We start from the raw sequence: 27,767 nt of genomic DNA on the forward strand, positions 1-27,767 counted from the left end.
GCGCCACCGCCACCCGCCGCCCGCTTGAGCCCGCCGCCGCCGCCTGAGCCCGCCGTTCCGCGCAGAGCCGTGCGTCGACCCGGGCGCCGGGGGCGGCCTCTCCTTCGCGACGGACTCGCCAGACCCTCCTGACGGGAGGCGGCTCGGAGGCCGGGTGGCCCTGACCGGAGGACCTTCCTCCACTCCCTCCCCGCCCCCTGGGCCAACAGGCCTTGTCACCTGGCCGACCCTGGGACCCGCCACCTCCTAGGGTCTCCGGACTGACGGCCCCAAGCTCCCACCTTTCCTGCTGAGTAGAAATGACTTTTTCCCAAAAGCCACTGAGCCAGGTTGTTTTGGCAACGTTTGTCGTGAGGACCCTTGTGGAGAACTGGAATACACACCCTTAATGTTGAAAGCACTGAGTATGTCCTGTTCTGTTTCGCAAACTGGCCCAGCCTCCCTCGGAGGTACAGGCTCCAGGGTCCGCAGCGCCGGCCTCCTGCCCCGCACTGCCTCCTGCACAGGCCGCCTCTCCTCGTGGGTGAAATAAGGGCGCCCGCCACTGTCACTCATGCTAGGAGTGGCTGGGAAGAGACCAAGACGTCTTTAGCCTGTCCAGGGGTCAGCGGGGAATACCGCTTTGGAGGGCCCATCATTTTCTGGCATGAGCCCAGGAGGGCTGTTGTTTCAGGGTCTGGGGTAGAAGGTCCAGGAAGCAGCCACCCAGCCTGGTGCACAGGAGCCAGCGCTGTCTGGCAACGCTTCTCCAGGGCCTACGGCTGCAGTGAGGGACTTGCCCACCAGGAAGGGGGCTTCCCAAAAGGCTGAAGTGACATTGCGGGAAGTGCGGGCAGACACGACTGCCCAAGTTTTGGGCCTGTACTGCCATGCACATTCTCGGAGGTTCCTTGGCTGACAGAAGACGTTCATTGATGTACGTAACAGGTGACACTGTGTTCTTGCCTCAGCAGCTCCTGCTCATCCAACTGTGGCAGAGAAGAAAACACACATGCTCCCATGTGCCCAGAGAAACACCCAGCGGATGTGGATCTGAAGACACGGGCTGCTGCATTCATTCTCTCCAGACTGCCTCTCCCGGAGAAAGAGGAGAAAATAGAAAACCACTATTTTGCACTTAGATAGTATAACATATTTGGGTAATTTTTATTTCCATAGCACAGAGATCTTTGCTAGATGACAAAGGTATAAAGACGACCTGATGTTCATCATCTCTCTGGTTCCCGCAAGGACGAGACATGGTATGCACAGGGCTGCCAGATCTCCTGGACTAGACCTTGTCCCCTTCCTGCCACACCACAGCTGCCATTCTATGAAGGAAGTAACCAGAAGGAGTCTGCCTTTGATACATCCATTCAGTTGGCTAGAGTAAGAGGGACAGGAACTGTCTATAAGACATATATATTGGCAGGAAAACAGAGACAGTGCATGTCAGTATCACCAGAGCCAGAAGCAGACAGAATTTTGCAAGCAAAGGGATCAACGCCCAGGATACCTGACCAGGCCCAGCACGTGATCGCACACCCCAGGTCAACCTCACCTGCCTTCCTCGTCCACTCCTGCTCCAAGTCCCCTAATGGCCCATCAAATCTAACCCCTTGCCTGCCTTCAGGGCTCCGTAATTTACTCAGCAGTCCATCCACCCTCATCCTTCTCTCCCCCTACCCCCACCTCATTTGTCCCAGGTCCAGAATGTTCTCCATCCTCCTCTAACTTTCCAAGGAGAACCCTCCCAGGACCCCTGCTGTGTTGGCCTCTAACTCTGCGGTGCCAGCACCCTCCCTCCACCGCTGCCTGTCCAGTGTCACAGGAGCAGTTGGGTCGCTCATGGAGACAGGCAGCCTTGCTTGGATACAGTGTGCTCTTCCACCCTGAACTGGCCCAGCTCCAAAGCCAGCTTCCCCGCGTACCTCTCTTCACGAGACAGTCGGGCCGTCGGGCCGCTGGTGTGGCTGCGACTCCCCAGCTTTCTCCATCAGCACCAAGCACAGGTGGGAGGCCAGCAGCCACGCCTGGAGCCAAGCGCAGGACCGCACCCTGTTAGCCAAAAGCTTCAATTTAGGCCCAACACCCGTGTGATATGGTCTCAAACAAGGCCACTTCCAAGGCAAGTCACTATAGGGGCACCTCAGCTTCCCTGCTTCCCCAGGTGACCCTTTCCAGCAGAACTCCTCTGCTGCTCTTGAGGGCGCCGTGATGTTTCCTCACAAAACTCAGTGGAAACAAACATCCTGGAATCGAAAGGAAGCTCTGGGTCACCCAGATATTTAACTTTTTTTTTTTTTCCTTTTTGTCTTTTTTCGTGTCCGGCAACGGATCGCAACCCTCATAACTTCGTATAGCATACATTATACGAAGTTATACGATGTTGCTCACAGTTCTGGAGGCTGAACAAGCGCAGGACCGCACCCTGTTAGCCAAAAGCTTCAATTTAGGCCCAACACCCGTGTGATATGGTCTCAAACAAGGCCACTTCCAAGGCAAGTCACTATAGGGGCACCTCAGCTTCCCTGCTTCCCCAGGTGACCCTTTCCAGCAGAACTCCTCTGCTGCTCTTGAGGGCGCCGTGATGTTTCCTCACAAAACTCAGTGGAAACAAACATCCTGGAATCGAAAGGAAGCTCTGGGTCACCCAGATATTTAACTTTTTTTTTTTTTCCTTTTTGTCTTTTTTCGTGTCCGGCAACGGATCGCAACCCTCAGTGTCACGCCCGTACCAGACCGGGACCAGCAACGGGATCGCAACCCTCAGCGCTGCGCCCGCACCTCGCTCAGCCAGTGAGCGGGAACCGGTCTGTATGTGGGATCTGAACCCTCGGCGGGAGCGCCGCCGTGCTCCCAAGCGGCGCACTGTAGCAGTGCGCCACCGGGCCGGCCCAATATTTAACATTTAAATAATTGAGGAGTTTCAGTAACTTATTACAAAGTGAGGCTGACAACTTTTACATATATTTTCCACCTTTTATTTCCATTGGTATCATCCGTTTCAAAAGCACAAGATTTCCGCTCATCTAAACTGCTGTCTGCGCTTCACGAAAAAGCTGAACATTTCAGTCAGCCCCTTGATGGCAACACATGGCCTGGCCTGAGTCAGAGGAGGTTCCAGTGACTTTGAAAGGGAGGAAGAGCCTCAGGAACACATCTGGCACTGGGTTCGCTCAGCACCTGGCTGCTGGGAGGGGTACTCATTCCATCCCCACCTGCAGAGGAACGCACACGTGGTGCTGGAGAACAGTCACTTGAGCCAACACACCTTTAGAAATAGTCTGTCATACATACGACAGAAAACCCACAAAAAACCTGGAGAAAATATATCTAAATCTCTGACAGGCTTCTTAGCTAGCAGTGAGATTAGTAAGAGGGTACAGTCTAAAAACGTTAATTAAAAATAAGTTGCTTTGGTCAGCATTTAAAATTCTCCCATTGAGTAAATGACTTTTTCTTTGTAATGAGGAATTTTGAATATACATAAAGTCTGAATTTCAACCTTGAATTTCAAGAGCATATTTTACTGAACTAAGAACATAAACCACAGACGTTTCAGGCCACAGGTGGCATGGCCCCGCAGCCTGGGCCTCATCTTTGTGCCCCCAGCACTTAGAATGAGGCTTTGAAGGATTTCGGGGCAGCGTGAGGCTGGTGCAGGAAGACGTGGGAAGGGAAGCGAATGCAGCAGGTGCAGGAGGGCGGCAAGCAGCGCGGGATGCAGAGGAGATGGGTCTGGCACCCTCCTTCCTCTCCCTTCCCTTCCCTGGGTACACCCCATGCCCCAGCAGCAAGCCGCCTTCCCATTTCTGGATGAGAAGCTAAGCAGGGGGCAGCCAGGCCAGAAGAACCTCCCTCCCCAGGCCACCTGCAAAGGACCAGGACCCCCTCCCAGCCCAACAAGTCTCCTCTCCACCTTCTACACCTGTCTGCCCCCACAGCCTGCGGAGGAAGAACTCTTGGAGCAAAATCAGACAAAAAGGACAAAAGGAGCTGCATTAGACTTTTCATAGAGATAGAATTTATAAGCAGAAACTCAGTACTTATTTCTCGCCATCATTTAGTTTTTCTTTGTTGCTGACTTTATACTTTCTACATAGGATAAGTACTCTGCAATAATAATTTCTTCATCTTCCAGAGTTGAATCAAGATAATCTTCCTCATGTTCTGGAATGTCTTCCAGTATTTCATTGACAGCCTCTGTCTCCATGTCTTCATCTGTGGAGGCACTGGAGGTTCCTACAATAAAACATCATAGTAATAGGTGAGTTATGTAAGGAGAACAATCCTTGGCATGATTGTACGATCAAAGTCAAGTTCAGACTGTGCCTCTTGTGGCCACACTGTCTAAGCAGCCTGCACAGTGACATCAGGGAACGCCCTTCTCAGTCTCCACATCTGCCTTGGCCAAAGGCACATGCCTGATCTTGTCAGCTCCTGACTTTGCAGAACACTTGGCTCTCAACGTGGTCTTCAGAGACCTCAGACCTACCTGCGGAGTCTGAAGGGGACGTGGACGGTGTTGATGAAGAGTCCTCCACTGAGAGCTGCAGGTCGGGGGGCAGGCTTCCTCCGCTGTGAGCCAGCGTCTGAGCTGCCAGCTGCACGTTGCCCCTGAACACTCGCAGCGCAGCTTCGGCCACTACTGCGTCAAAACCCATGTACACCAGCTAGAGGAGAACATAGGAAGGTGACGGCGGTGACGCCAAAGCTCAGCCTATGGTGCAGACATTGACCTCCAGCCCCACGCCCAGCACTCCTGTCATCCACATGGGCACAGCTAGGACAGCCTTGTCTCGTTTTTAGACTCATGAGACGCACACCACTCCCTTTCTGCACAAGTCACTCTTTAGCACCACAGCTGAGTGTGAAGCCATCTGGAAAGGATCTCAGAAGACGTGAGTCAGACAGGTCAGTGTCATCTCAGGACAAGTAGCAAGCTTGGGAGCTGACGGCAAAGTGGCATACACACCCAATCAGGACACCATCAGTTAAGCAGCCACATGCAGTAGGCACACTAACATGGGGGGCGGGGGGGGACAGGCAGACACAAACGAGTGGTTGCTTGGGACACAAAGCTGGATGGGTCTCAAAGGACAGAGGGAAGTCCTTCTATGTCACAGGCAGAGAAATGGGGCTGATGTAAGCAGCAGTACATAGAAAAAAGAGGCAGCAAACTTATAGAAAGAACAACTTCCCAAGGCTTCCTATCTTTCTTGCTCTAAGGAGACACCTCCTGCTCCACTCCTCCCAGCCCTGGCTGGGCCTCCTCACGTGGGGCGGGCAGGTCACACCTGGAGCTAAGCTTCAGCCCAGACTCACCCTGTCCTGCCATAACCCTGGGCACTCCAACCAACCCCATTCAAGGCTGGGGAGTGGAGAGGGCACGAAGGCATGTCACTCACTTGGTCAATGTTTTCCTGGGAAGGACTTTCTCCATGGTTGTTGGTTTCTGGATCTAAATCATTTAACCACCACATGTGAGGATTACTGAGGAGAATCTGAAAACACAGAGGAACACCCTTTACTCTCCACTAACAGCTGGTCACGTGCAAACAGAGGCAGCACCCATCATGTGCTAGGCAGACACAGCCCCGAGCTCTGCTACTTGCAGGACCATACACAAGTGCGGGACACTGTGGTGGGGCCGTGCAAAGGGTGCCACGAGGCAGAGAAAGGGCCCAACCCAGGCTGGCACACATGGAAGGCTTCTGGCCAAAGGTCACATCAGGTGAGGCTTGAAGGTGGAGCAAGACCAGCCAGGCAAAGAGATCCCTCCTCCTGAGCAGGCAGGGAGGGCTGCGAAGGAGTACCACAAGAAACAAACAAGAAAGCCCTTGGAGCTCGAGGCCACGCAGAGCCATACACAAAGGTTTCTCAGGCAGCTCAGGGCTGCCCAATCTGTCTTTTGATGGTGTCATGTCCCCAGACTGAAAATGTCAGGCAGGCAGTAGTCTTCTTTTGACCCTCGATTTCTTCATCTCACAACACTTACTCTTAATGTTAACAACCTTTTGGGGAAGTCACCTTCTACCACCAAATACCTGTACGCTGGCTGAATGTATTTATGCACTACTTGTATAATTAAAAGCTATTATTTTTGAGCCCCATCCATCCCTTCAGATATTCAGAATTTCCTGTCCCTTTTGTATTTCTCCAACACAAAAAATCAAACTAATCAAATAACATTTTTTAATTCGAGAAATATATCTATACATATTAACAAAAATACTGACCTGGGGGGACCCTCTGAGGAGTGGGACAGGGATACAGGCAAAGGCAGGGCAGGCCCCCACTGCCTGCAATGCCCGGTGGGAACTCCTGCCTACTTATCTAGCCCTGTCTCTAGCCACAGCCCCCAACCCCATGAGCCCTGCCTCCAGCAAGCACATGACCTGAGCTACAGCAGCCCAACACCTCCTGGGGGCGCCACTGGCCCAGGCCTCCAACCCCACCGCTGACCCTGCAACTGCCCAGAGAGCCACCCCTCCTGGTGTGACCAGCTGCAGGTTGCCACCCCCAGGTAACCTCTTGGTAGACTCACCCCAAGGGCTCTAACTCTGTGCCTGTCCACCACTGACCTGTGGGCTCCCAAGGGCAGAAGGCATCTCCCTGGTCAAGCTGCTGGGGCATAGCACAGCACCTGCCCCTACTAAGGATTCAATCTGCTTCATGACCAAAGATGGGAAAGGGAAAGGTGCGACTGGTCTGGATCTCAACCTGTCTGTCACTGTTGAGGATGCAGTATGGACTAAATAATTAAAACTAGATATTGAAATAAAAAAATTTAGTTCCATAAAGTCATGCTAAAACTTTAATTACCATTCTCTCCACTTTGGAAATTACTCCTGTTTACATTAAACAATTTCTGCTGCAAACGAAAACCGTGCACCAAGTCCTGGCCTGTGGACTCTTGCCAGTGTGGGCAAGCACCATCTCCCTGAGCCAGGAGGCCTGGGCCAAATACCAAGCATGAGGCCCATCTTCCTGGCTCTGTCCCTGGGCTGGAGAACAGGAGAGTGCTGACCCTCAGATCCAAACCAGGAATTAGGAGGAGGTCCACAGGTGTGGGCTCCATGAATCGCGGAGGATGCTGGAGAGCTGTGGAAGCAGCGGGCCTGCTGCTGGGGGACAGGCCACAGCCCTTACCTTCAGTGCTTCATCCAGGTTCCCGCTGGCCTGATGCAGGGCCTGTTTGGCTGCATGCACGGAGTAGCCCATCCCTTTCAGAGAGTTTATGCTGTCCAGGTGGCGTCTTTTCTTTTCTTTTTCCTCTTTCTTTATTTGGTCCAGTTCCTTTAGGAAAAGGGCAAAGTCCCACTGAGTTAGGGATTGAGATTACCCAGGAAGCCTTGTCCATCTATGCTCTGGGGGATTCTTGAGGTGGCCAGGCAAAGCAAAATAACAAGAGAAGAGGGGGAACTCTCTCTTCCTATCCCAGCCCAGTCAGAGGGCAGGAGAGCTGTGAGGGCAGAGCACCATGGCGGGCTCCTGAGGGCAGAGCAGTAGAGTGGAGACCTCTGCCCAGGCAGGAGGGAGGTGCCTCAAAAGCCCCGTCATCTGGCATCACAGCAGGCTGCGAGCAACCAGAGAGGTGGGCGGACCTCCTGCTAGGGAGAGGGCAGGAGTTTCCTGCACTGGGAGCGGGGACTTCTCAGCCTTTGATGATTGCCCAGGGATTCACGTTAAAATGTGGATTCTGAACCAGCAAGGGGTGGGTGTGGCTCCTGGTGATGCCAGTGCTTCTGGCCCACCCACCACCCTCTGGGTAGCAAGGACTTTGGTACATTCTACGGTCTCTTTATCCATTCTGAACCTACAGAATGCTCAAGGAGACAAAGGTCCTCAACCCTGTTTCTCAGAGGTGTGAAGTGCTGCTGCTAGAGCCTGAGGTGGCTGTGGAGGGTTCTAGTCTTTTCCCCTCTCCCACCCAGCCCCAATCAGGAGAGTTCTAAATTGGTTTTGTAAGCTGTTACGTCATAAAAATGTCATTTAAAAAAAGGAATTTTGCTGCTTAAAAAAAAAAACAAGTTTGATTGCCAATAAGGAGAGAGGGACATTTCAAGAAAATTAAGTGATCAGCATATTCTCCCAGAGACAGCCCCGAGGTCAGCAGCAATGAACACAAGGAAGAACACAGTCGCTTCTCCTCCAAGAGACCTATTCCTGCCCCCGGCTCAGCCAAGCAGCAAGTGCCCTCTATCTTCTCCCTACAGTGAGAAAGTGGCCTCATTCTTGGGAAAAGAAAGGAAACATGGGTGTGGAGCCAAAGATTCCCACGGGGTCAGCGGGAAGACGAGGCAGGACGGAGTGGCTGCCGAAACCACTGCCGGGATGAAGCATCCTCAGACTAACTTCCTGTTTCTAATGTCGGAGACCTACTGGTGAGCTCCCTGGAGAAAGCATGGCACCGACTCCCTTCGCCTCGGATGTCCTCTATCTGCCTCTTGGTGGCCACTCTCCCCAGCTCCAACCCCTCCTGCTCCTGCACAGCACAGTGAGCTGCATCATCTCACCCGCTTGCTCACAAGAATGCAGCAGCCCCCATTGCCTTCCCAATGGGCTCCAGTTTCTTATTCTAACATCCAGGGCTCCAGTTCCCTGGGCCCCACCAAGGCTTCCAACCTGTCCTTACCCTGCTACATGGTATCGATCAGGCCTGCCAGCAAAATTATCCCACATCACTCACATTTCAACTTTTATGCACTCATATACCCCACGTAAAATGCCTTTTCTGGACCCCATCCTCTGCTTTCAATTACAGCTTCTTCCATTTATATTTCAAAAGGCTAAGAAATATGCATAACATTCAAGCATAGAGAAAGACAATGCCAGCCAGCAACAAGGATCCAGGTGTTACCTAACACAGATCTGACACCAGCTAGAGCCTCAAAGAATACTTTTTTTTTTTTAACTGCTGGCTGGTTAGCTCAGTTGGTTAGCAGTGCTGATAACAAAGTCCAGGGTTCAATCCCTGTACTAGCCGGCCACGAAAAAAAAAAGAAAAAGATAGTTACAAATGTCTCAGTTAGATTTCTTTTAATCATGTAGACACATGAGAAAATTATTTTCTCAGTTCTCTTTAAGTAGAGAGAGTTAGAAAGATAATATAGACCAAATAAATGACAATGAGTATTGCACTGAAATATTTTATGAAAACAGTGGAATCAAATCTTAAGTGAGAAGTGGGTTTTACAGTCAGGGCTGAAGGCTCCATATGGTGGAAATGAGCTGTTGAAGCCTCCTAGGAAGGCTGCCAAGTGGCACTCGAGGCCTCCTCCTACTGCAGCACTGTAAGTGATCTCACTTTCTACGGTCCCAGTTTCTTCTGCCAGGTGAGAAACTGGCCTGTACTCAGGGCCATGTTGTACAAAACATACAGACTTGTATATACGGCAGTCAGGGCAGAGAGACACTCCAACTCGACACTGAGGAACTAGGAGGGCAGTGGATTCCTATGCTGTATCTCCCATGGGAGCTCATGTTCTGTGGGACGTTGCATTTGTCTCCCCAACATCTATTCTACCCACCCCCAAGGCACAGGGCCCAGCCCCCCACATAGGCCCTGAGTGGTCTAAGCTAACATGGTAACCTGCATCTCTGGCCACAGGTCTAAGCGAATCAGGTCTTGGCATTCCCCTGGCCTTAATGATTGGTTCAGGGGTGGCCAATCAGTGAGAGGCTCAGGACTTTCACTGAAGATTTTGGGACACATCACTCCTGGTGTGATCAGATGACACTGATGACAGGGGAGGCAGAAAGACAGACACCAGGTCCTCAGTGACATGGGCAGGCCACTGAATCAACTTACCCTAAGACCCAGTCCACTGGTGGACTTTTTACAGTAAATTGGCCAATAAGTCCCACAACTTGCCTTTTTTTGTTGTTTAGGTGAATCTAAATTTTTTTTTTTTTTTGTCGCTTTCAACCAACGGCATCCTAACTGATGCATGTCCACAGGTGGAAGAGTCAGCAGGATCAACCGCACAACGCACACTGCTGCTTCTCACCTGCATTTTCTTCAACAGCTTATCACTAAATTCAGAAATGTGCACAATATGACTCCCCTATACTTTAAAAGTCAGTCTCCGAGCCACAGTTTTCCTCATTTATAAAATGAGAGTTATCTGTCCTTGTGGCTTCACAGGTGGTCACAGGCAGAGCTGAATGACATCATGACTGTTAGACTGTTTCATAAACTATAAAGTAGTATACAATGCTGAAAATTATTTTTCAAACTATCTCACGTTAAAACATAGGCTTTCCAAATGCTAGTGAAATCTTATGGACAATTACTTGTTAGTAAAGTAATAAATGCTGTATTAGCAATGTTTGCTTTTCTGTTAGTACTGAATTAGACTACACAAAATGCAAACACATAGAACTTAGCTTTCCAAAGTCTTGGCCTTTTCATGCTCACCAACTTCTATCGCAGGACCCAATGGAACGTAATTAGGAGAGCAGACAAGGGCAGACGGGGGGAGAAAGGTAACTAGCATGGCTAGTGATGGAAAAGGAGAACCTAAACAGCCCTTTTGACTGGTTACCACATAATCAACCCATGAATCCACTCCCACCTCAGCACCAGGCAGGCAAATGACCACTTGGCTTTCCTGCCCCCTTCCAAATACCCCCTCCTCATGCTCTGTTTTTTTTTCTTCCGGATTACCATGGTATTTAGCAAAAAGGGAAACAAGAGAATGCACACATGAAAAGATGGTAGAGATTTCTATGGTTGCAGCTTACAGCTAGGAAGGACCTGTGAGATAATCTAGTGCCAACTTCTTGCTTTGGAGAGAAGAAAAATGGTTCTACTGCTAATATTCCCTCATTAACTCTCTCTGCACCTCAATTCCTTTACTGTAAAACCAGCATATTGGATATGATAAGGTTCCTTCTAATTCCAAAGTTCTAAACTTTTCTTTAATGTACTAATTGTTTTAAATGATTGTAGTTTTTTACCTGTGCTTTCACAATAACACTACTGTTTCTATGAGCTGGTTTATGTTTCTAGGCAAGAATGCAATCCCAAACTATAATAGCCCCACCCATGGAAAAACACCCCCTTTAAAATGGCTTCCAGAAATACACTATGATGTTAAAAAAGAGAGAAGATCGCTTGTTTAACCTGCAACCACAGCAGTAAATAAAACTAAGGAAACTGCACCATCTGAAAATTGACGTAATTAAAAAAGACGAGTTCCTCCTTCCTTCCCAATCTGGACCGATAGAGAGTTCCTTGTTATTAATATCTCCTATGGGATTATCTTTTTTGTTCTTTCATACCCAAGAGAACTAAGGCATTTTGGAAACAAGCTTGCCACTGCCTCAAGTTTCACAACCTACTCAAAGGCACAGGCATCAGTCAAGCCTGGGGACAGCAGGGGAGAGGGTACCTCTTTGCGGTTGGTGAGATGAGTGGCCGCGTGATCCACATTCCCATCACACGCCCTTAGGCCAAGTCGGGCTTCCTGGGCAGTAAATCCCAACTGCATCAGATTGTGAACTTTTGCTGGGTCAATATATAGCTCTTTAAAAAGCTGACGTGCCTACAGACAGGGAGAAATGTAAAGAATCATATAACTATAGCAATGTTAAAGCTTAACACAAAGCTAAAGCCTAAAAGAAGTTAGATCGTACCCAACGTGAAATATGCTGTGTCAGATTTTAGATAAAAGCTCTAAATCTGACTTATTATCAGCTCGTATGAATGGAAACAGACAACGCTATCTCTGCTCACATAACTCATCCATCAGATAACATGGGCGAATAGGCTGGGTGTTGTGCAAGGGACTAGTGTCCACTATTCCCATCTTTCTGCAGTAAAAAAACTCTGAAATACAGTTGTGCACGTGGCATTTCTCACCCCCCTGAAAGCTAGGTGTAGCAGGTGGTTAAGTCTGGGCCGACGGCATGTGACCTGAACAATGGCCACAGCGTCTGGGTCATTCTGAAGAGGCTTGCCCTAGACTCTCTCTTGCCCCCTCTGCCATGGGAGAGGCACTGACGGCAGCGACCTGGGGCCAAGGCTTGTGCAGCTGCTGCCTGCGCTGCACACACCCAGACTGCTAGACGAGTAAGATGCACACTTCTAGCCAACTAAAGTCATTGTCTTCTTGAAGTTTCCTGATTATAGCCTCTTGCCTGTACCCTAACAAACACAAAGATGTTTCTGGTATCTGTGAGGGAGAGCGAACAGGAGAGAGGGGCATTTTTCTCACAAGTCACAAACTATTAACTTCTGGGGATTAAAAAAAAAAAAAGGTGAAAATGGCTACAGTGTTAAGAGTTTTCTTACCTTGTTGAGATACTCACAAGCCTCTTCACCATTTCCACTGTGATAGTTTCGGATACCTTGAAGCAGGTAGAGTCTTAAAAACAATACCTTCTCTTTCCCACAATTTCCCTAAAATTATTGTGGGGGAAAGGAGAAAATTGTCTTATTTCTAATTACAGGTCTATAATACTCACATCTGTAATTCCTTTTGTCTCCATAGGGGCAAAATGGTGGTACTAAAATGTCACTAGCTTCACTGTGGCTGATGGCAAAAATGAAGTCCCCAAGCACAATGATATCTATCCCTGTGCCACACAGGAGGAAATGGCATCAGAGCCCCTGTCTCCAGACATCCAGGACAGTGGCCCTTCTGGTCAGTACGGAAGTAGGCAAAAACCCAAACCAGGCAAAAGATATTCTGCATGGGCAGAATTTTGATGACTTGTTGAGATCATACTAAAATCCTTACTCAAATCACAGCTCTTGTGCTGTGACTCATTCAAGCAAAATGTTCCTGTTCAAATGTCTATTCTCTGCACTTACATCTTACAGCAGACTCTACTGACCAAAGAGAAGCCACCAGGTCTCTCCTGCTCAGATGATCAACACTGAGGTTCTATGAACAGAAAACTGTGTTCCTCTGGGCCAAATGCACACACCAGAGAAACAGCCAGGTTTGTAAAACATTTAATACTTTATAAAAATATAGCTTCAGGGCCGGCCCGGTGGCGCACTGCTACAGTGCGCCGCTTGGGAGCACAGCGGCGCTCCCGCCGAGGGTTCAGATCCCACATACAGACCGGCGGCTCACTGGCTGAGCGAGGTGCGGGCGCAACACCGAGGGTTGCGATCCCGTTGCCGGTCCCGGTCCCGGTACGGGCGCGACACTGAGGGTTGCGATCCGTTGCCGGTCACGAAAAAAGACAAAAAGGGAAAAAAAAAAATATAGCTTCAAAAGAACATATTGCACACTATCATCAAAATAAAATCACCTTTTGGCAGTGTAAATACTACAAGAATAAACACAAATTCTAGAAATGGGCTCAACAGTACATAAGACAAATTACAGAAATACCATACTTTTATGTGAACCAGTCTCTGATGATTTTCTCCATAACAATTTTTAAAGCATTTCTGGGCCAAGTTTAATTTTTTTTCTGCATCGTCAAGGCATTCCAGTTGCTCTAAGCGGAAGTAACACCACACTATATCTAGCTGGAGCACGGCGTAGTTATCCACTGTGTCCAGCAGCTCTCTGCAGCACTCACTGGGAAAAGAAAGGAAACGACATCACTGACAAGTCGCATTAGAAACCTTTTTGTGAATTACTGGAATTCTTTCCCAGTTCCTGGTGTATTTTCGAAGACTGACTGCTCTAAAAGAGATCCCAATGTTTAAGGGAGTTATATTTATAATCTGAATCCTTCCAATGGAGGTAAAAAGAAATTAAGGCTCAGGAATAGCAGCTTAACACCAGCTGCACAAGGACACACACCCATACAAACACATGCCCTTGCTATGTTGGGCAAGAGGCCTGTAAGGAAGTAGAACCCAAGGCCACTGTGTGAGAACCCCTCAGCAAACATGCGGAGACCATGCTTTAAAGCAGTGGTACCCAGACCTGATTGCAAATTAGGATCACCCCGATGTTAAGAAATTTCTATTTTTTGAGAAATGCTGATGCTGCGACCCCACCTAGACCAATTATAACAGAAACCTCTGGGGGTGGGGCCTGGACGTTGTATTTCTAAGATCTCTCTAGGTGATTCTAATGTATATCCAAAGTTGAGAACCACTGCTTTAGAGGCATACCAAAAAAATCACTGCTTACTACAAAAGCCTCAACTGATGAAGTCTCGAAAAGGGCATTCACGTTCAATGACATTCAAGCTGGGAGGAAAAACAATCCAGAAAAAGCAAGGCTTTAAATGCCTAGCTGATTTCAGGAGGGCCCAGGGCCCACGTGCTAACTAAAGGCTACTCTGTAGCTGTGGCAGTGGGCTAAAGCCAGATGCAGAGAAAGCAAGAAAGATAATAAACAAGTCAGCGTGGTCCAGGCGATATCCTGACAAAAACAGCCACTAAAATGATTTATTTTGATTTTAAGTTGTGATTAGGTTAAAAATTCACAATGCAAATCTGGATCTCAAGTCTTCAAAAAGAAAGGAGAACATATGGAACCATGCATTACACATTAACAAACTTTAAAGGTTTTATATACTTGTTTTTATTAGGATTCTACTAAAAATAAGACTGCTCTTATTGCATAAAACTACAAAATCCACATGCCCTCAAGCTTCCTGTCTTGCCTATCAAAATATGCTTGGAAAAAAAGAAAAACTAAAAGGAATCTGATTTTGTCATTTACCCTTTAAATGGTGGTCTCCCAAGGGGAGGGCCTGTACAGACCATGGGGGGAGGAGGCGGGGCAAGAAAAATGTGTCAGAGCAGGACTTTTACATTTGTCTGTTGTCCCTTCAACATTACTATTCTTTGTGAATATTAGATAACTTATACACCATATTTTACACACATGTGCACACAACTTAGGTGTAGGACTGGGAGAAGGGCACTTTCTCCAAATCTTCTGCTCAGTCTGAGAACTTCACTTTGAGAGAAAAGAATGAACTCTGTGGACTAGGGTCTAATCTTACACGCAAGGTGAGATTTCCTGATCTGCCTCTACATACGTTCTGGTTTCTGTGGCAGAAAGTTATCCTGCCATTCATAGGAAAGCAACGGCCTCATTTCAATTAAAAATAAAGTCAACATGTGCTTATATGAAGCTTGACCCAGAATTGTGTGTGCAGGAAAATAAAAAAAACAACACAAAGCACAGGACTCATTTTAGAGAGGCACAGTTCATTCTTTAATTTCAAGAAATCTACACCTACATGTAATAATTTTGAAACTGCTAGTCCTATATTTGAACATGATCATGTCACTTGGGGATAAAAAAACTGATTTTCTAAAGCCGGGTATAAAATTGTGTTTTAGAGTACATACTGTTTTATTAGTATTGCCTTGTTTAGTTTATAGTCTTAGTAGCTTTAATATTCAATACTGTCAATACAATTTCATGTTGAAAACAACGTTAAAATACAACATTAATTTTAAAATTTAATTAATTTAAGTGTACAACATTTATTTAAATAAAACCTACTGAGCCTAGCTTTAGAAAAATTAAATCCCATTTGGGCTTAAGTTGGCTATTTAACAGAAATTTATGGTTTATCTTACAAGTTTAAAATGTTTATGTAAAATGAACAAAGATTAATTTCAAAAAGGGTAATAAGCTAAGCTTAAGTATCTTTTTTCAAGAAAGGTTGGCTAAAAAGCCATTTTCACTAGTTTTAAGGAACTGGATTATACTGTGCCTTGGTTGTAGGTTTTTTGGTTGTTTCTTTCATATTTCTTGTACTTGGGGTTCATTAAGTTTCTTGTATCTGAGAGTTTATAGTTTTTGTCAAACTGGAAAGCATTTGGGACATTATTTCTTCAAACGTCTTCTGTGTCGCCTGCCTGCCTTTCAAGGGCTCCAACATACATCTATCAGACTGCCTGCCGTCGTTCCACGGCCTGCTGACACTGTTCGTTAGTTTTCCAGCTGTTTTTCTGTTTCAGGTTGGATAGTTTTTATTGCCTTGTCTTCACATTTACTAATCTTTTCTTCTGCAGTGTCTATTTTCTGCAGCTAATGCCACCCAATGTACTTTTCATCTCTCAAATTCCAGTGTAGGTCTTCTGTGTATCTCCCACGTTTTCCTCTGACACATTCAATGCCTCCTCTACCTTCTCGTTAACATAGTCACCATTTTGCCCTTGTCTACTAATTCTAGCTTCTATGTCACTTCTGGATCTGTTTGTATTGATCAATTTTTCTCATTATGGGTTGTATTTTCTAGTTTCTTTGCCTGCCTGCTAATTTTTAATTGGATGGTAGATATTTCTGTATTGCTGAATTATTGAGCTTTATTAGGGATATCCTTAACACATGACTTTACTTAAAAAATATAACTTAATGCTACTGTTCAAGGCTAGCTTTTAAGCTTTTTTGGGTGGGATCAGTGCAGCTGTTAGGGCTAATTTTGCCCTAGCACTGAAGCAATACCTTTCTGAACACTCTATCTGATGCCCTGTGATTACAAAGTTCTCCACTCTGGCTGGTGGGAACATAAACCATTCCTGGCCCTCTGTGAACTCTGAAGATTGTTCTCTCTGCTTCTTCCAGGTGGCACCTTGCCCAGCCTTGGGTAGTTTCACATGCACATGGTGATAATCACTCGGCAGAAGACGCAAAGGGGACCCTCTGAACCTCTCCGACATGCTCTCTGGGGCAGCTCTCCTCTCATCTCCTCAGTCTCCCAAACTTCTAGTTCCTTCTCAACTGGGGAAGAATGAAGCTGTGCCTGGGTTTGCCTTCTCTACACTGTAGCCTGCAACTCTCTCCAGGCAGTAGGTTCAAACAATCACAGGGCTCTTCTCATCTGTTTGCCCACCTCAGAGTCACTGTCCTGCAGTGCAGGGAAGTCACTGTTTCACACATTTTGCCTGGTTTTTAGCCACTTCTGGTGAGGGGTAAATCCAGCCCCTGTTACCCATCTTGGCTAAAAGCAGAACTCCCCCTTTTAGTTTTAAATAGGGAAAGAAACTATTCTCATCATACTTACATACCATACCCCAAGATGTAGAGTAGAAAGTTGTGACAGAACTTCTAGCTTATTGGAGAAGGTAGAGAAAAAAAATCAAGTGGGAAAGGAAATGGAACCGTTGAAGTTTCCTCCACCTGCACTACTGGCTTGCTTCAGAGCTGACTGCCTTCACGAAGAGGGGGAAATCACACAAAAAGTATGCTTGTAAGTTCGCCAGCATTAATTCATCTTCTTGAAGAGTACACAAAATTCACCAAAATGGAAAAGGAGTCAACACTAAAGTTGTTAACTTTTGACCATTTTCAAATACCAAGTCTAATTTCAAATGTTTAATACGCCTGGATTATAGTCTCTAAGTACCATTTCCCATTAAGAAGAATAGGGAATCCTTTGGAGAACTGCTGATTCCTGATCTGCAATCTGAAATGTCTAAGATGAGCCTGGAATATCTTTGGGCTCCAGAGATCAGAGACTACAAAGACCACCAGGATCACGTCAAACAGACGCAGGCACCACCTGCCAGCCAAAATGGCCAATTTAAGCACTGAAACTTGAAACATATCAATGTGTCAAAATCCATGAGTTAACCCTGATACTCAAAAAAAAAAAAAAGAAAAAGAAAACCTCATTGGTTACCTCGGGGGGAAGCTAGAGAAGCAACTCATTTATTCTGAAAATAAGAATATAAGGAGAAAGATACCAAGTATTTTGTCTTTCCTGTATAAATTGTACCTCAGCATAACCAAATAGCTGATGAGAAAAAATATTTCTTTTCAGAAGAAGTCCAGCAATAAATGCAGGAGGAATAGGGTATCACCATTTTGCAGGCCCCGATGAAACGATGGATTTGGAGAATTATCACCAATGTCTACACCAAAACCATCAGGTGAAAATCTGATGGGGAACTTATAACAGATAGTTCAGGTTGGCAACACGTCACCAAAAAAAGGAAGAAAAAAGATGAAATCCTATATGTTTGTTATAAAAAAAAATTAATGAGTATGTTTACAAAACTCTTTACAGGGAAGAGAGGGTCATACAAAGGGAAGAGAAATAATTCACAAATTGGTCTACACCATAACTACTCTATTACATGAACCACTGTCTAAAGGGAAATTTGAAGTCTGAAGTGTAGGGGTTGGGAGGGTGCTCTGTATAACTGGGGGTATCTTCCTTAAACCTGGCATTCACCAAGTACAAAAGTGCCTACCAGAAATACTTGTCAGCATCCAACAGACATGGCAAGGCTAGTCCATATTCTTTTCTTTTCAGGAAAGCTCTGCCCTTCTCATGATATCCCATCGCTAACATAAGGGCCTAGGAAAAAATATGGATTTAGGATTTAAAAAAAAACATCACTTTAAAATATAGAAAACCACATTGTTAAAAGCATATTAATTCTAAAAATAATAATAATGATAAAGTAAAAAAATAAATAAATAAATAAGATCACAACTCAATCTAAAAGCCCAAAGTAAGAAAAATATAATTAAAGGTTTATTCATTTAAACACTGAAACCAAGCACTCAATTTACTGTGGCTGATATGGTCATAACCAACACCTGCCCCTTTGTTTTCATTGGTTTGTTTTAGTATCTGCTCATCTAGATCTATTTCTAGTATTCTATAAAACTAAATATATAAAAAAGCAGCTGTAATGCTTGTATCCTTTTTAAAAAGAGCATTTGTTTCACTTTTCTTAATTTACATCAAGGTTTTTCTTTTTCTTTTTTTTTTTTTTTAAAAAGATGACTGGTAAGGGGATCTTAACCCTTGACTTGGTGTTGTCAGCACCACGCTCAGCCAGTGAGCGAACCGGCCATCCCTATATGGGATCCGAACCCGGGGCCTTGGTGTTATCAGCACCGCACTCTCCCGAGTGAGCCACGGGCCGGCCGACATCAAGGTTTTTCTAATTCTAGTATTTCCAAAACAATTTTTTTTCCCAAAACAATTTTATAAAGGTGATCGAAAGTTTTCTGAAGTTCATTAATTTTTTTAGATTTTAATTTTTACATAATTCAGTCTTGTAAAGGTTTTCCGAAAAGATCTTGATGTCAGCATTTAATGTAAGTGACTGGTGGGCAAATAATCACCAACACGTCTAAAGAAACAAACATCAATACACTGATAGCTCAAACATCAATCCACAAAGTTCTCTTATTAAAATTTTTTTTTTTTTTTTTTTAAAGATGACCGGTAAGGGGATCTCAACTCTTGGATTGGTGTTGTCAGCACCACGCTCAGCCAGTGAGTGAACCGGCCATCCCTATATAGGATCCAAACTCGTGGCCTTGGTGTTATCAGCAACACACTCTCCCGAGTGAGCCACGGGCCGGCCCTAAAACTTAACTTCAATCCTTAATTTAAAATGGAATAATTCACACAGTGAAACCCCTCAAAATTGTCCTTTGGAGACAGAAAAATTAAAATTAACTTGACCCATAGTTTAGAGATCTTCATAAGAAGCAGCAGCTACTGGACCATATCTCAGAGACTGATCTCAGGGTCCAAGTTGTAAAATGAGGCTATGAGGACCTCTCGGAGGGCCAGCCTGTGGCTCACTTGGGAGAGTGTGGTGTTAACAACACCAAGTCAACGGTTGAGATCCCCTTACCGGTCATCTTTAAAAAAAAAAAAAAGACCCCTTGGATGTGTTCCAAGACAACACCCTCCCCAACACACACACTCCCCTTTACAGAACAGGGAAAGGGGGTAGAAGCAGACAGGGGACAGCTGTTGGAGTCACCTGAAGACTCTTCTCAAACTACACAGTTCCCCCTGCCACCTATTCTGATCCACCCTTTAGGGGACACGGCCCTCTAATAAAATAAACCAAACAAAACCCACTGCCACAGGAACAGGAAGCCACTAACAGTTAAGGTGGCATGTGTAAAGTCATTGCCACAGGAGAGAAGGGCCATGCCACCTTATACTGCTGCACTGCAAGTCACAGGGTGAGACCCGCCCTGTGGTAAGCATGCAGCTACTCATCACCTGGTTATAGATCCTGTCGATAAGGCTGGAGACAGATAGGTTTCTAATCCTTTATAACATCCCAAGACAAAATAATTAGAAAACCACCTATGTTCTGACAACAAATCCAAGAAAGGGCCACAGATGCCTTATAAAACTTACTTTTCTTTCTGATGGGGGAATTCTGATTGATCTGCCTGTCTGGTTAGCTATGTCTAAGTATGGTGTAGTTTCTGGATCCACCACCATCTCAGCTGCAACAAAATCAAAAGGAACTCCATTAATTCAATGTTAAAAAGCAGTGACAACATTAAAAATGTTAGCAGCCAGTTTCTAAAAAAAAGGAAGTTAGACTATTGGGGGAAAAGCTCAATGAGAGACGTGAAAGCCCCCATTTGTGCAATTCACTGCCATGTTTAAGTGTTCGAGTGAGGAGACAAGCCCGCAGCTCTGTGTACCTCTCTCTGCCAGTATCTCTAGTCCTCTCTTAGTCCTCTGAATTCGTTTTTCCTTTAGTTCAGCCTCATTGTGCTCCTCTTCCTCCACCTGGAATTTCTTCCTCGCATCCTCTTCAGACTGCTTTAGTTCCAGCACCATCGCTTTTACATTGTGAGTCACTCCTTGTTCTTCAAGGGTTTCCCCTGTAAAAATCAGAACTGCACATTATAAGAATCACTGATTTACCTGGTAATAGTCCATTTCTTCGTTAAATGAGTTTTGTGCCTGGCAGGGGCTGGCCAGTTAGCTCAGTTGGTTGGAGTGTGGTACTGATAACACAAAGGTCCAGGGTTCAATCCCTGTACCAGCCCACCACCAAAAAAAAACTGTAAATGGAACTCTTAAACCTGTGTTAACATTTGCAAACCACGATGCCCATAATTGGTAAGAATATGCTTAAATTTGCTTGGATAACTATTATACCCCCACCAAGTTACAACAACCAAAATGTCTCCAGATAATGCCAAATGTCCCCTGGGTGGCAAAATCACCTCTGGCTGAGAACCAGTTATAATCTTTGTAGTGTGTGGCCTCTGCCTGGCCCTCTATCCTTAAAAAGTGCTCCCCTCAAAAAAAAAAAAAAAGAAATCAAAGAAAAAACAAAACCAAAAAGCGCTCCCCTCACTTCCTAAACTCAGCCATACTGTACCTTTTTCGGCTCCTCAAATTCACATCATAGTGCTCCAACACAAGGCGCTCTCAGTATGGGACAGTCCCCACGACTGCCTTCCCACTGTCCGCACTCACTTCACTTCTTTTCCCTCAGAGAGAACTTACTCTCAACACACCCAGACTTCCGCTATGCAACATTTTACCTGACATGTAACAAGTGTCTGTCTTCCCCACTAGCACTGAGCAAACATTTCTTAGAAAAGCTGTTTTCTGTTTCACGTTTTTTATTTTAATAAACTTCTAAATAATTGGTTTTGGATTATAAATGTAACAAAGACAGAAATTTCTGAATAGTGAGAAAAAAGAGGGAAGTCATTATTTCTATATTAGCTTGATTGAAAAATTCTACATACTTTGCCATCACATACCTAGTTGAAGCTGTTTCTTATTTATGACAATTTTGATATAATTTTCTTGAAATCCAAAGGTTTCAGCTATTCTGTAAAATAAAACCAGTGAAAACTGCAGCAAAACAAATTATTTATTATCCATTAAAAAGATTTTAATTATGACAGCTATTTTGTCAAACATCACTTCACAGTGAAGCTGGCTTACTAGATGGCTATTTGAAACTGTGTAAGAGACAAAGTCCTTTTTTAAACTCTGTTTTACTACTTGTTCCTTCATGAAGTGGAGACCACGGTGCTGTGTATCCATGTGAACAGAAGGGCCCTAGCTGCACATCAGGAGAAAATCCATCCCCTGTACCTTCTGTGGTCTCCTTGGAGGAGCCCCTAACAAAAGGGTTGTTCCCTACGATCTTTCAATCGTGTGTGGTAAATGAAAGACGCTTCCTGAATCCATCCCTAACAGCCCTGATGCAGATCAAAGAAGAAAATGAGAAAAATCAGCTGAAGAAACACACTGACTGGTTAGCCCTGGAGATGTTCAAAACACCATTTAAAAATATACAAATAGATGAAATAACCAACCAGATCTCAAAGTTAGGATTTCACTAGTATGTGACAGGTATGGGCCAAGAGCTTGAAATAGGCTAAAACACTCTGTTGAATGTCATAGCAAGCAGTCAGTGACTATGCAAGTGAATTCAAAACTAACAATCTAGTGACTAACAGGCTATCTCCTCTTTATATCACTCATTCATTCATTCAAACATGCACCAAGTACCTATGTGGTAGGCATGGAGTTCCCACCTGATCTAAAGTTATACCAGGAAATAAAGAAGCATGTTGTAAGTCCTGAGTTCTCACTTTGCCACTTACCTACCAGGGTGAGCCCAAGTAAGTTCTTCAACCTCAAAGCCTCGAGTTTCTCTTCCATAAAATGGAGATAATAACTGCCCTACCTATCTTACAGGATGGTCACAGAGGATCAAATGAGCCGATGTAAAAAGAGCCAGAGCACCTGGGACACAGAGCACACAGATACTTACTTAGACCTCAATTCTTTGCCAGTGATGTGCAACTGGGTCTCCAATAAGTTTTTCCTATCCTATTTAAAAATAAGACAAATAAAATAAAATGTACTTGAATTTAACATTTTTTGGAGCTACTATCCTGTCTATGAAATCAGAAAAGCTGATATCAGAGGGTGTAAACTTAGGTCATTGTAAAACGCTGCCTGCCTAGAGGAGAGGCCTGTTGAACATAACCCAGCACAAGCTGACCTGTAACCCGAATGTCCTCTAGGGTGCAGCAGCGTGGCACCACCAGGCAGGGCTGCTCAAAGGGGTCTGTCACAGGGCCAGCCATTTTTATATAATCAAACTTCAGAACATTTTCATCATCCGTTAAAGAAACACCTATCCTACATCCCGTATTCCCTACTGTTTTCCCCCCAGCCCCTGGCAACCACTAATCTATTTTCTGTCTCTACAGATTTGCCTGTACTGGACATTTCATATAAATGGGATCATATATTATGTGGCCTTCTGCATCTGGCTTCTTTCACTCAGCATAAGGTTTTTAAGGTTCATCCATGTTGTATGTATCAGTACCTCATTCCTTTTCATCGCTGAATAGTTTTCCATTGTATGGGTATACCACATTTACTTATCCATCCATCTGTTGATGGACATTTGGGCTAGTTCCACCTTTTGGCTATTGTGAATAGTGCTGCTATAAAGATTCACGTACAAGTTTTTACATATATACTTTTATTTCTTCTGAGGATGATTAACATTGATTGGTCCTGAGAGGCCAGCCACCTGTAGGTACCATGCCACAGTAACATTTCTGGATGTGAACTATTACGAATGTGGCCCTGAGATGAAGTGGCCCCACCCAGGTCATTTTGGCCTTGCTTGAGCATTCAGTTGACCGCCCTCTGACCTCCAACAAAACATCACTTCCTTTGTGATGTGTCCTACTGCACAGGGTTCTAGAAAACCTGATGTCCTCTTTTATTCCCCATTATTTCTAAACATTTGAACTCTAGAAAGGGTAAGAAGGTGATGCACAGCTCTGTGAAATTTTGGACGTCCAAAAAGAACAAGTCTACCTTGGAAATGCTGCAGTTTAAGAATGCATAACATTGACTTTTGTTGACTATTTTGTTGATAAATGTTCAACAAATAAAGTAACTTAAAAGAATCTTAACTCTGGATTATAGATTTATAAAAAACGACTTATTTGATCACATTACTAAGCATAAATAAACGTAAATTGGGGAAATGACTCACTTTTCTTAGTCTTGAAGGTAAAAACACCTCAATTGTAGCAATCCCTGTTGTTCTGTAATTTTTATTTCCTGTTCCACGGTCAATCGCTTTGCAACGTATTTCTTCTATTATCTTTTCTACTTCATTTTCACAACATTCTAGCTTGTCAGAGTACTTCTTAGCAAGGTCCTATAAAGAAAAAATCAAAAAATGCAGATTAGCACAGTACCAACGCAAAAAAAAAAAAAAAAAAAAAAGGGTACTTCTTAGCAAGGTCCTATAAAGAAAAAATCAAAAAATGCAGATTAGCACAGTACCAACGCAAAAAAAAAAAAAAAAAAAAAAAGGCAAAATACAGAAAAGGGCACGAAAGACTCTATGACAATCAACTCTGATGAGTGGAGGTCACCGCTATTATACTGAAATCCACCCTGCGGCTTGACATCGTGACAGGTGTGGCATTTAAAGAGGATCCAGGGGAAAATGCAAACATTTATTAGTAGATAAATGTTTTATCTATAAATAGATAGTAAAACAGGGACAAGAGAAAAAGTGAAAATAATTGGGATTATCCTGGGAGGAAAAGAAGGGTAGGCTATGACATATGACCACAATATATTAAAAAATTATTTTAAGGAACAGCAAACTGTTCAACACTGGAGGGAAAAAAGAAAACATTCTAATTTTTCAAACTTGTGAGAACAAGTCAGGTTAGACTTAAGTAATTTTCTTAAAGGAAAATTCTGAATCACTGGTACCAGTTGTAAAATTATTTGCCAGGAAGAGATTTAGAATTGGGAAAGGAGGGGCTGGCCCGGTGGCGCACTGCTACAGTGCACCGCTTGGAAGTGCGGCGGCGCTCCCGCCGAGGGTTCGGATCCCACATACAGACCGGCCGCTCACTGGCTGAGCGAGGTGCGGGCGCAACACCGAGGGTTGCAATCCCATTGCCGGTCCCGGTCTGGTACGGGCGCGACACTGAGGGTTGCGATCCGTTGCCGGACATGAAAAAAGACAAAAAGGAAAAAAAAAAGAATTGGGAAAGGAAACTTAGAAGATTTAACGGGACTCAAAAAAGGATGTGAACCAGTCATTACTTAGAGTTAAGTCACTCTGTGTCTTCCCCCAAAGAATATTTGAATTTAGGGCTTAACATCTCATTAAACATCTCATAAAACAGGAAACACTCTGAAAAATCTCTAAAGTCCAAGGTTTCATTAAATTCATAATACAATACTATGCCACACTTCAAAATGATGGGGTAAGTATTTATCTATGATAGGGGAAATATTCATGATATACATAAAGTTATAAAACAGAAATTAGAGTATTATATTTTTAAAATAATATAAACCCACCTATAATACAATTTTTTAAAAAAAGTCACACAAAAAAAGACTGGAAGAATACACCAATACTGATGATGTTTAATGTATTTTTAAAAACATATTCTTTATATTTTTTGTATTTAATTATATACATACTTTTTTTAACCTGAGTGTATATTATTAAATAAGTTTTTTAAATAAAGTCATTTTTTTTTTACAGCTTTATAATTTTCTAGAAAACCTAATCATCTAGTCAGGATTTTTTTTTCCCTCCTGTCATCAACCAATTCTGACACTGAGAGTGCTACAATTCAATCCAATTCTGACACTTACTACCCAGAGTTAGCAGTAGACTCCACAGGTTTAAGGGCTCAGTCCCACAAGAATGTCCTTATTTTAGGTGCCAGCTGCCAAGTATCTGGTCCCAGGATTACCCACACTTCTGTCCAACTTAGATACAAAGTTGAGGGTTCCCACAACCCCTGACTTCAGGTTTGATAATTTGCTAGGTCTCACAGAATTCAGGAAAATGCTATACTTATTATAGTCTATTACAAAGGATACAAATGAACACCAAGATGAAGAGGCACTAAGGTGAGGTCTGGAATGGTCCTGAGTGCAGGAGCCTCTGTCCCTGCAGAGTTGGGGTACACCACCCTCCTGGCATATGGATGTATTCGCCAATTTGGAAGCTCCCCAAACTCTGTCATTTAAGGGTTTTAATGGAAGCATAATTACATAGGCATCATTGATCAAATCATTGGCCACTGGTAATTAAATCAATCTCTAGACCTTCTCCCATCCCTGAACGTTGAGAGTGAGGCTGAACTATCCAGGAGCCACCAAGCCTCATCAGAACAAAGGATGCTCCTATCGCCCTCACCAGACAGGATATTACAAGGGTTTTAGCTCTGCCAGGAACCAGAGACAAAAATCGAGTATCTTTCTTCTTATGCCACACCTAGCTTCTGAGGCAAGAGACTATTACAAGCAAATTCAGAAGCAAGGTCAGGGGATGGGCTGCAAAACATGACAGTGAGGTCTGTGAGGAACAGGAGAGAAAGAAAAACAAAGATTCTGATCACCTCCCAAGTGTATTGCTCTGTCACAACACAGGACAATTTACTGCCCTCATGACAATCCTTAGTCCCTGACAAAAGTAACATGTTCAAGATACTCAAACTGAGAAAGGAGAGAATTACAGGCTAGGATATTTCAATATAACAGATTTGTCAAAAAAGAATAATGTTTCTCTGCTTAGAAAAGCAGGCAAACTTCAGTTTCTAGGAACGCCACTTACGAAAAATAATACCATTTCTGATGATGCCATAAAAAGCAGGCACAAGGCCCGGCCCGGTGGCGCACTCGGTAGAGTGCGGCGCTTGGGAGTGCGGTGGCGCTCCCGCTGAGGGTTCAGATCCCATATAGAGACCGGTCCGCTCACTGGTTGAGCGCGGCACGGGCGCGACACCAAGGGTTGCGATCCCATTACCGGTCACGAAAAAAGACAAAAAGGAAAAAAAAAAAAAAAAAGCAGGCACAATTGTTAGAAATACATATTTTGGAAAATTCAACATCATAGTGTAAAAAACTGTGGGAGGAAAGCAATTGTTTTACAGCAGATAACGACAGCAAGGACAGAGAACCAACCAGGACATGTCACCTGGAACACATAACATGCTAACATACTGGTACTGCAGCACTAGCAGGTCAAAATTAGTTCCCAGATGAATAATTTTATGAAATGCTGTAAAGGTATGAGAAATAGTATGCGCCTGAGAATTAGATACATTCTCATATGAATAAAATGTCAACTCCTAGGAAAAAGCGGGTACCTTCCCATCAGTAATGCTTTCGGTTATGCCAAAAGTTTATATGGTCATGTCTGGCAATTTCTCATGACTTCAGAATCTTATTTACCATGGAAACTTACAACACTGCTACTTATTTATGTCTTAAAAGAAAAATACCTTTAGTGCCAAACCAACTTCTTTATTTTCATCTGTATATGGAGGCTTCCAAAGTTGAATTCTGTCTTCTCTTAAAAACTGAGTCAATTTTGCTTGAAGATATTTCTTTTGGGCCATCCTTAAAATCAAAACTGCTTATCAATAAAAACCCCATACCACATTTTTAAATGTTTTATAACTTACCTAATATATTGAGGTGTTTTATAAAGTAAGTACAGCTCCCCTCTTCCCCTTCCTCTACACTTTAAATTATTAAGGTTTTAACTAGCTCCAGATTTCTCTTATGTACATATTAAAATATATATTCAATTATATATTACATATGTAATATAAAATACATATTTAAAAGTTGCTAATATGTAGAAATGATTGTCTGATCCTTAACTTGCTATTATTCTCTAATCTGAGAGAAAAGATAAAATAAGAGAAAGATGGATCCCTAAAGTAATGAACTTCTTTAGGCAACTCAATATAGACCTTGTAAAGTCTCTCATACTTTGGCTAGTTTAACACAAAAGACCAACCACTCTGGTAGTTGAACATAAAGAAAAGCTAGCTTGAACTGTGAATAATATATATATATATAAATATCCTTTATAGCTAAATTTTTTAAATTAAAAATTTAAATTTACAATACTGGAAAAATTTCACATGATGCTTTGTGAAACCAGCACAATAGCATATCTTCGTATACTATTCAAATCTAACACTGGTTGGATCATCATTTTACAGCTGAGAAAACCAAGACCTCGGGTGTGTAAAATGACGTGGCCAAGGTCACAAAATTAA

General features: G+C 44.1%; 2 protein-coding genes across 2 annotated transcripts in view; one reads left to right on the top strand and one right to left on the bottom strand.

The window, feature by feature from the left end:
• WDR86 (WD repeat domain 86) overlaps positions 1-164 on the top strand; it is a 21,563-nt gene extending 21,399 nt beyond the window's left edge. Inside the window, exon 8 of the mRNA XM_008591194.1 lies at positions 66-164. Within this exon, the coding sequence (XP_008589416.1) occupies positions 66-164 (99 nt within the window). The remainder of the gene's footprint in view (positions 1-65) is intronic.
• A 3,089-nt stretch (positions 165-3,253) lies between these two features.
• Positions 3,254-27,095, bottom strand: NUB1 (negative regulator of ubiquitin-like proteins 1). Its single transcript, XM_008591193.1, is given in 14 exon segments — positions 3,254-4,224; positions 4,478-4,655; positions 5,391-5,486; positions 7,135-7,281; positions 11,382-11,534; positions 12,284-12,391; positions 13,343-13,529; positions 18,125-18,231; positions 20,053-20,144; positions 20,349-20,531; positions 21,429-21,499; positions 22,454-22,512; positions 23,702-23,869; positions 26,979-27,095. Coding segments are annotated over 14 exon segments (1,935 nt in total). The 3' UTR covers positions 3,254-3,955.
• Between the last annotated feature and the right edge of the window lie 672 nt (positions 27,096-27,767).

The sequence above is a fragment of the Galeopterus variegatus genome, unplaced genomic scaffold, assembly GCF_000696425.1.
Source record: "Galeopterus variegatus unplaced genomic scaffold, G_variegatus-3.0.2 Scaffold6752, whole genome shotgun sequence".
Taxonomy (NCBI): domain Eukaryota; kingdom Metazoa; phylum Chordata; class Mammalia; order Dermoptera; family Cynocephalidae; genus Galeopterus; species Galeopterus variegatus.